The 9,983-nt window shown below is 35.8% G+C and overlaps 1 protein-coding gene across 1 annotated transcript; it reads right to left on the bottom strand.

The window, feature by feature from the left end:
• Positions 1-7,535: 7,535 nt before the first annotated feature.
• Positions 7,536-8,462, bottom strand: LOC118575619 (olfactory receptor 7E24-like). Its single transcript, XM_036176090.1, has one exon. It carries the CDS (start codon positions 8,460-8,462, stop codon positions 7,536-7,538), a length of 927 nt encoding a protein of 308 aa, XP_036031983.1.
• Positions 8,463-9,983: the final 1,521 nt, after the last annotated feature.

Here is a 9,983-nt window from a genome sequence, read left to right as displayed (position 1 = left end):
TAGAGTTGAATGATGAAATGGAGTTCTGGTACACATGTTGTGTTTTGCATGTTTTTATCTCCTGTACATCTTCTACGGGAAACCAAAAAATGTTGTTAACAATGGTACCAGCATACATATAGACCCTTTTTACACTTTGAGTCAAGTAAGTTCAAATATTGATTATTTTCTCAAGCTTATTGTGACTTCACTAATTACTCAGTGGTGGCAAATGCCATACTCTGAACAGTGTTTTGTTATTAGTTCATGTGTTACTTCTTATGAGAGCAATAATGAATACAGTGACCTAGATGATGTGAGGCCAGAATTACTGTAAACAACTGGCCTGTACCCAGAGTAAAATACAGCAAACACCTTTAAGACAAAATGGATATTATGTAGAAGCTTCACTTTAGGAAAAGTCAATGAAATAAAATGAAAACTTGAAGCACTTAAGCATACTTCTTTTTATTGCAAGAACATGGACCATGTTTATCTCCTTGGAATATATCTGACAGTGTGAAGTCACAATCTCTAGATAAAAATTAATGATTCCTACACAGAAAAATATATTCAGGTTCCCGTATCCTCTATAGGTTTCTTTTTTCTTTGACTTAAAAAAAAAATCTCCATTTTTTTTTTGTTTTGGGATTTTAGTCTTTTTTAAAAAACCTTTTACATTTTTAAAATCTATTAGTATATGTTTCCTTTATTTATAATAATATATTTCAAATTTTTGTAAATATATCTTAGTCAAATCCCTATTATCACAGAACATCTCTGTTCACAACTGCTAAGATGTCCAGTGATGTGAAAAAAACTTAAATGTCAATAAATACAGTTGAAATTTTATGCTGCAAAGCTAATTTGGGGGGAACATCTCCACATAATCTAGGTAAAATATCTGGCATAAAAACATGATTTTCCTATATTGAAGCAATGCCATTGATTTTCTGAAGTGCAGCAGGCTGACACAGAGCCTTAGTTTAAATCCCTCCTCCACAGACAGTAAAGTGATTTGCATGTGTGTCAGGCCTGGTGCATAGATGCCAATGTTCTTACTTCAGCTGCAGAGAATATTTCAGCCATGCTCTTTGGTCAGAGCACACAGAATTCCTTAAAACATAAAAGGTTTAAAATACAGAAAATATTAGTGATGTAAACACATGGGCAATGTCCTAATGGCTAAAGGAGATACCACTTGATTCTCTACTAGGTCTGTTACAGGAGATAATGTTATTAAAGATCATTTCAATTATGTAGACTAGTGGGTCTCTGAAACAGTTAACTGTGTATTTTCCCATGGCTATTTAAAGTATCACAAGATCTTGGACATCATAAGCCAGTTTAATCAGAATATGTACATGGGAAAGACTAGATTATACTTACTTAAACCTGGGTTAGAAACCACTGCCTTAGAATATTTTTTGGTATTTACAAAATATTCAACTAATACTGTCTAATAATTCTTTTCACAAGAAAGTCATCTTTACTAAATTATAAGCATTTTTATATTATGAATGTCAGATGTGATATTTTACAGAAATTTGAATTATGATGAATGAACTTTGAGTTCTTAGTGGCTCTACATGGTTTCATTGTCTAGTTCATATATGTCAATGGCTGATAGGAATCTAGGGGACAGATTTTTCCAGTGTTATTTCTATATAAATATCTATTGAAATATGTATCAAGAGACATTTTAAAGAAACCTAAAACATACTTGTTACTCATTCAGTAGTATGCAACACAGCACATGCTGTCCCCAAAATATATTTGTTTACATTGAAATGTGGTTCTAGGTCTATCTGTGAGTTTCCCATATCTATTGTAAAGGTATTAGCTGAATCATTATCTCATGGACAGATATGCACTAGTTTGTAAGTGCCATATTTATATAGGAAAAACTGGAAACTCAGAATAATAAACTGACATTTAAAAAGACTTATAGATTACTTAGGAAATATTAAAGCACATAAAGTAGCTGAAGGAGTGCTCCTAGTTCTTATCAGGAGAGCACAGTTCTGCCAGACAGACAGGAGAATCTGGATTAACAGCTGCCTGGTCAAAGCAGTCCTGGCCTGTCCCCAGAGAACTATGACAATTGTATGCATTGAAAATCTCCCCACTTGTCCAAACAATCAAAGTTGGAATCTCTGTCTCTGTAAAACATGGTTAATTACTCAAAATGTAACTTGGGGCTATGAAACTATAAATACAAACATGGATTTCTGACCCTGACTGGCTCCCATTTGTCCATGATCCAGGCATGAACTATGACTAAAAGAATTTTCCTTTGTTAATCTCTAAGTAGTCAAGTGGTTTCTAACTGAGCAGGCTTGTTAATTCTGTCACAAAATTACTTCAATCTTCCAAAAGCGCATTTATCTTCCTCTGTTCATGCCAGTAGCTATTAATTACCTTTTAAAAATATGGTAACTGAAAAAAAAAAAAATGTGGTAACTGTCAGACTTGCAACAAGAGATCTCTGTGTCTTTTAATAATCATCAGTTAATTGTTCCTATAAAAACAGTCAATATCACCTGGATCCTATTATTCCTTTTTCAATTACTGTATAAACTATTGACTTTAGGATAGGATAACATATAAATATCATCTGCTTTGGAGGATAATTTCTGCACTTTTCCCATGAATGACTTCCTCTTAATATGTGCCATCAAAAATGGCCAAATCTACCTAATTATAATTCTTCCAAGGTAATGCAAATGAGATGCACTCACATGTAGAATATATTTCTATTTGTTTCCAATAAGGAAGACAGTGGCCTCGATTGGGAAACAGTGAATTGCACTAACATTTATGATTTATTCAACAGCCCCATGCTCATACAAAAACCACAGGATAAAAACCCATCTCCATTCAGAAAATGATAAAATTGGCATTGTATTTATTTGTTCAAATTTAAAATCCTATGAATACAGAAAATATGAATTTACTGGGGAATATTTCCAAAGGGCATTGGACCATAGAATTATGTGAGCCTCTAAAGTGGGTCTTCACACAATACACAAAATTGACTTTCCATTTCTTTTTATGTATGTACATTCTTTTATCTTCTGGTGAGATTATGAACAATTTTTGGATAACCCAATACTGCAACTATTGAATACCATTAGATGACCCAACAAGTCCATGACACAGAACAAAACACTAGAAAAATTTATCTTGGATCAATTTCTAGTGTTTTGAGAAGAGAAAGGGTTTACTTAATATTTAAAATATGTATTGTTCATTTCACATCTGTGCCAATGACTCTTTGGCAAAAAAAAATGATAGTTAAAAGTGTTAAGTCATTTTAATGTACAAAATATACTTATATAAGAAGGAGAATACTTAATATAGAAAAATACTTACTAAAACTTGGTCATATGATAGTTAAGGTGTCTCAGAATTACTAATAACATGTCCTAATTTACATAAATAGATGGCAGAGACAAAATGACTCAGAACTAATGTGTCATTCTTTGATTCTGGAGTGTTTTGGTCTGGTTTTACTTTTTTATTTGATCATTTTTATATTTCAAATTATAGTAAAATTTCTTCCTTCCATTTACTCTTCAAACTCCCTATATAACTCACCCCACTCTACTTGACATTCATAGCTTCTGTGCCTATTCATCGTTATTTCATGCAAGTATATCTATTTCATTTAATAATCATATAGTTTTAACGAAATACCCAGAAGTCTTAACAGCACATGTCTTTGTAGGCTCTCATGCTGTCTAACTACAAATGACATAGGGATGTGACCGCATCTCAGCATGGAAAACTTACTGGTTGAGCCTCAGATGATGGAGGATGCTGAAAGCAGCAAAAATATCCCTGAAAAATAGAACGCAGAACTCAGTCTTTGTACACCTGTAAACCCAGCACTTCAGAGGTGAAGCCAAATATGGACCAAGGGAACTAGAAAATCATGAGTTGAATTATTGTTTCAATGTTTTGAGATGGTTCCAAATGCACCTCAAATATACTAACTACAATTCACACAACAGAACTAAACATTCTATTATAAAAGATCCAAAAACCACAAGGGAAAGAAGACATGGGCCTTTTGTTTCTAGAATGAAGCATTATTAAATGGATATTTACAGAAAAATCATTTTGTGTTTTACTCAGGCAAAGTAATTCACACAAGACGTCACCCATTTCTACCAGACCACCTAATATATGTTACACAGAAATACTGTCATTGTCTTTCACTTTCTATAAAATAATAATTAGGCAGGAGCTTATAATTTTGGGACTTTGAAGAACTATTCAGATGAAGTAAGATACATAAAATATAGAATTCAGATCTTCCAACCAGGAAAGACCTTAATAGTCACACACTCATAGTAGCTTTCTTCAAAGCTATAGTTACTGAATCATCCTCAACTTCACTGTCACAGTACTTAGTTGGGCATATTTTCTGCTCTCTTTGGTCACAGGAGTATGCAGAAGAGACACTGGGGATAGTCTGATGAGAATTTGAGGACTACCACCTCAACTAAGAACATAAGGTCCCAGTAGAGAGGATCAAATTTTAATTACAGTTATTATACCATCATGCTACACAAATTATCACAGTTCACATGATTAGAAATAAATAATAATCCTTGTAATCTCTTCTTCATCCTCAATACCCTCAGAACTTACATAACTGAACTGTGGGTCTGTGTGGCCATGATGAAAGGCTGTCGATATGACAAATCTCCCTTGCTTGTTGGCTGGTGAAGGCTCACTCTTGAATCCTGAAGTGAATATAATATCAAGAGCTTCCTGATGCAGAAAGAACACTGTAGGAAGAGCAAACAGGGATATATAGTCCCAATTACACAGATCAAGATGATGACCTGGAGGGACGGGCTAACTAATTATTCTTACATAACCTTAGAAACTCAATGCACAGAGCTGGTGATTACTCATACTGATCTAAAGTATTGCACTCTCTAAGGAATTCCTGCTGTTAATGGAGGAAGCAGAAGAGATGTTATCAAGAGGTTAGGTATGAGGTCCTAAATTTTTCATTTTCAATTTTATTTCATTTTGGGCTCTCTTTAGTAGTTCTTTGCTGCTGTTGTTGTTGTTGTTGTTGTTGTTGTTGTTGTTGTTGTTGTTGTTGTTGTTAAATTCTACTGAATGTGTTGTTCTATGTCTGCAGAAATCTATTACTTTCTTGTGTGGCAATCTGAAGACCAAGATTCAATCTCAAGATTCATGCCAGAGATCTTTGACTCTCAGGAAATCCCACTGTTGAGATTGACCTCTGCTCCTCAAAAGATTGCTTACAAGCTTCTGTGCCCAGCAGTGCCTCCACTGACATCTAAAAGTCCCTCACAGAGGCAGCAGAACTCTGTGAGTTCAAGGCCAGTCTCATCTACAAAGTGAGTTCTGGGACAGCCAGAGCTACTACACAGAGAAATCCTATTTCAAAACCACAAAAAGAAAAATTCAAAAAATAAATGTAATGATTTTATTTCCAAATCAGTTAACAAGCTCTCTTTGAGATGAAAATGATGAGGTAAAGGAGGAAAAAAGGATTAAAATCCTATTTTAATTTGTTTCTCTGACCATGGTAATCACAGAGAAGCCTTCACAAATGTTATTCAAAATACAGATGTGAATTAAAAGATACACTGTTTATTATATATGATATTACATTCAAGTGTACATATAATTTTCAGAGTGGATGTTTCCTCTGGTACCATTTGTGATCTCCAGTGAACAGGAAATTAGTGGACTAAGACCAGGATCAATTCATTAGGAACAAATGCCATTGAATCAATTGTTTAATTCACTATTTTATTCAGTTTTATAAATTTTCCATGTTAATACATTACTTCCTCCAAGTCTATCTCTCTAAATAGAGTAACCAACCATACATTACCAGCAAAGTCAGTCAGAGTTAACAGCTGTGGACTACAAGCAACTCCATCATTGATTCCCCAGGTTAGGCTCTCACCCTGTCTCATTCTGGTGGGAGGCAAACTCCTTCACAGGAAATCAGCTGGAGACAATTCCCCACATCCACAAATCCCATTTCATAGACTGGAAAATGATATCATCCCCCAGTCCTTCACTGTTATGAATCATAGACCAGAATGTCAGGGCACAGGTTCCAGAAAGGAGCTAACACAAGATTGCCCTGTAGAAGATAGTCTTGTGACTATAGTGGGAATGGAACTTGATCAGACCTTGAAGTGCATTGGAAGGGACCTCACACCAGAGGCAGCATGGTGGGGGCATGAAGGGTAGGATGTTTGATGTGGGAGAAGAGGAAAGTTACATGCTGTGTAAACCATGATGTGGGTTCTAAAAAGGAAAGACAGGCCCCTCAATGGCCCTAGAGAACAAATGTTTATTACTGGTATAGTCTGTCTGAGGGTAGGAAGTCCCTCACCATTTGATTGGTCAGACACAGTCTACATGTATCCTAGTGCTTTCTACTGCTGAGTCAAATGCCATGACCAAAAGCAACGTGGGTAGGAAATAGTTTATTTGACTTATACATCCCAATTGCTGGTGTAGGAACTCAAACAGAGGTGGAGACCATGGAAGAAAACTACTTACTGGCTGGTTTCTAAGCACTTTTTTATGTACCATTGTTATACATCCCACAACCACCTGCCCAAGGGTAGCACTGCTCAAATTGGGCTGGACCTTCCCACATCAATCATCACTCAAGAAAATGCCACACAGACATGCTTACAGACAATTCTAATGGAAGCTCTTCCTCAATGGATGTTCCTTCTTCCCATTGACTCATTCAGAAAAACAAACTAACCAGCATGCCAAGGGAAATGGAAGAGTCATGTACTAAGTAGGATCATGAATTTATCTTGCCATCATTGTAGGAGGGGAAACTGGATTTCTCTTGCCTCATCCACCTACCCACCTACCCTAGCATGAGTACTCAAAGCAGGGTTGTCTTTATAGAGGACAGACTATAGTAGAGTGTAGCTTGATTTCTGGGAGATAGAGGGGCAAGTAGAGGGTCTCATATTTAACATCCACTATTGATCATTGTCTCAAGCTATCCTCAGGATCAGTGGGAGAGAAAAGCCCAATGAAACCTGCCAGTTTAGGATGTCTAAAGATGATGCATACTAAGTTTTTCCTTTCCATATTATCATGTCTATTCATGTCTTACTCCTTCATGGCCTGTTCTAGGCAGCCTGGTTGAAAAGACTGGTTATCTGTCATTTCTAAAACACAAGCTCAGCAAACTAACCACTTTAAATTAGCTTATGTGCACCTTTTAGGTGTTGCTTACATTCATATTGTAAGGTGTTGTTCATCAATGAACACCATTCATCCCTAGAAAAGTTTCATCTCTCCAACTTCAAATTTTGTGCATTTCTGAAACTACCCATCCATCATATGTTCAACCTCAATGTCCACCACTTTATCATGCAATATTGTGAAGTATCATTAGTAATAATGTGTGAGTCATTAAGTGGGATTTACATGCACAGTTTGTGTGTGTGTATGTGTGTGTGTGTGTGTGTGTGTGTGTGTGTGTGTGTGTGTAAATTTATAAAGAATGTCAGTGATTAGAATGCTCTGCTAAGAATCTTCCTTAAGGCAGTTTTAATGTCCTTGTTCCTCAGGCTGTAGATGAAGGGATTCAACATAGGTGTGACCACAGTGTACATCACTGAGGCCACCGCATTACTTCTTGGAGTATGTGATGGAGAGGAACTGAAGTACACTCCTAGTCCTGTTCCATAAAACAGGCAAACAATGGACAAATGAGACCCACAGGTGGAAAAGGTTTTGTGCTTCCCACTGGATGATGGTGATGGAATGATGGAGGAAAGTATTTTAAAGTAAGAGAAAACAATTCCTGAAATAGGAATTAACCCAAAGACAGTGCCAATACTGAATCTGACTATGGCATTGGTGACAGTATCAAAATGGGCAAGTTTAAGGACTTCAGAAGGGTCACAGAAGAAGTTGGAAATTTCAGTAAAATCCTCACAGTTGGAAAAATTTAATATTGCCACATAGTGCAACTGTAATTCCACAAGGCTAAAGAGAAAAGACCCTAGAAGTAAGACACCACAGCGACTGGGATTCATAATGACCTGGTAATACAGGGGGTGGCAGATGGCCACAAACCGGTCATATGCCATCACAGCCAGAAGCATGCTATCCATACATGCAAATATTATAAACAGTGACATCTGTGTCAGGCAGCCCACATAGGAGATGTATTGGCAATGAGTTTGGATGTCCAGAATCACCTTTGGAACCGTGGTGGAGATGAAACAAATATCAACTATGGACAGGTTGGAGAGGAAGAAGTACATGGGTGTGTGGAGCTGGGAGTCAGAGCTTACTGTTAGGATAATGAGCAGGTTTCCAATCAGGGCCAAGATATACATGAACAAAAACAGGCCGAAGAGGACAGTCTGTACATCTGGATCCTCCGAGAGTTGAATGAAATACAATTCTGGTACACATGTTGAGTTTCGCATGTTTTTATTTTTTGAACATCTTCTGGAGGAAACAAAAAATGTTGTTAACAATGGTACCAACATACATATAAACCTTTTTTATTCTTTGAGTCATATAAGTTCAAATACTGATTATTTTCTCAAACCTATTGTAACTTCATTAATAATTACTCAGTGGTGGCAAATGCCATACTCTAAACAGTGGGGGTTTTTTTGGTTTTGTTTTGTTGTTGTTGTTGTTGTTGTTGTTGTTGTTGTTGTTGTTTTAGTTCATGTGTTATTTCTTATGAGAACCATATTGAATACAGTAACCTAGATGATGTGAGGCCAGAATTACTGTAAACAACTGGCCTGTAGACACAGTAAAATAAAGCAAACACCTTTAAGACAAAATGGATATTTTGCAGATGCTTCATTTTAGGAAAATTGTCAATGAAATCAAATGAAACCCTGAAGCACTTAAGCATACTTCTTTTTATTTCAGTAACATGGGGAAATTTATCTTCCTTGGAATATATCTGACAGTGTGAAGTCATAGTCTCAAAATAAAAATTAATGATTCCTACCCAGAAAAATATTTTCAGGTTTCACTGTCTTCTATATGTTTCTTTTTTCTTTGACTAAAAAAAAAAAAAAAAAAAAAAAAAAAAAAAAAAAAATTCCACAATTTTTTTTTGTTTAGGGATTTAAGTCTTTGTTAAAAACTTTTTAGATTTTTTAAATCTACTAGTATTTGTATCTCTTATTTCTCTTAGTATATTTCAAAGTTTTGTAAATATTTCTTAGTTAAACCCACATTGTTACAGACCATCTCTGTTCAAAACTGCTAAGATTTCCAGTGATGTGAAAAAAAATGAAATGTCAATTAATACAGTTCAAATTTTATGCTACAAAGCTAATTTGGGGGGCACATCTCCACATAATCTCAGTAAAGTATCTGGTATAAAAATATGATTTTTGTTGGGGATTTAGCTCAGTGGTAGAGCGTTTGCCTAGCAAGTGCAGAGCCCCAGGTTCGATCCTCACCTAAAAAAAAAAAAAAAAAAAAAAAACATCAAAAAACCCCAGCTCTCTCTAAAAACATGATTTTCATATGTTAAATCAATGCCATTGACTTTCTGATGTGCAGCCAGGCTGACCAAGAGCGCTAGTTTAAATCCCTCCTCCACAGACAGTAAAGTGATCTGATTGTGAGTCAGGCCTGGTGCATAGATGCCAATGTTCTTACTTCAGCTGCAGAGGATATTTTAGCCATGCTCTTTGGTCAGAACACACAGAATTCCTTAAAACATTAAAGGTTTCAAATACAGAAAATATCAGTGATGTAAACACATGGGCAATGTCCTAATGGCTGAAGTAGATACCACTTGATTCTCTACCAGGTCTGTTAGAGGAGATAATGTTACTAAAGATCATTTCAATTATGTAGACTAGTGGGTCTCTGAAACAGTTAACTGTATTTTCCCATGGCTATTTAAAGTATCACAAGATCTTGGACATCATAAGCCAATGTAATCAGAATATGTACATGGGGAAGACTAG

This window comes from Onychomys torridus, unplaced genomic scaffold (genome assembly GCF_903995425.1).
Source record: "Onychomys torridus unplaced genomic scaffold, mOncTor1.1, whole genome shotgun sequence".
Lineage (NCBI taxonomy): Eukaryota > Metazoa > Chordata > Mammalia > Rodentia > Cricetidae > Onychomys > Onychomys torridus.
This window is presented reverse-complemented; position numbering and strand designations above follow the sequence as displayed.

Bases quoted from the DNA above. Each gene is read 5' to 3' on its own strand.
- LOC118575619 (XM_036176090.1), bottom strand. From the start codon at position 8,462: ATGCGAAACTCAACATGTGTACCAGAATTGTATTTCATTCAACTCTCG.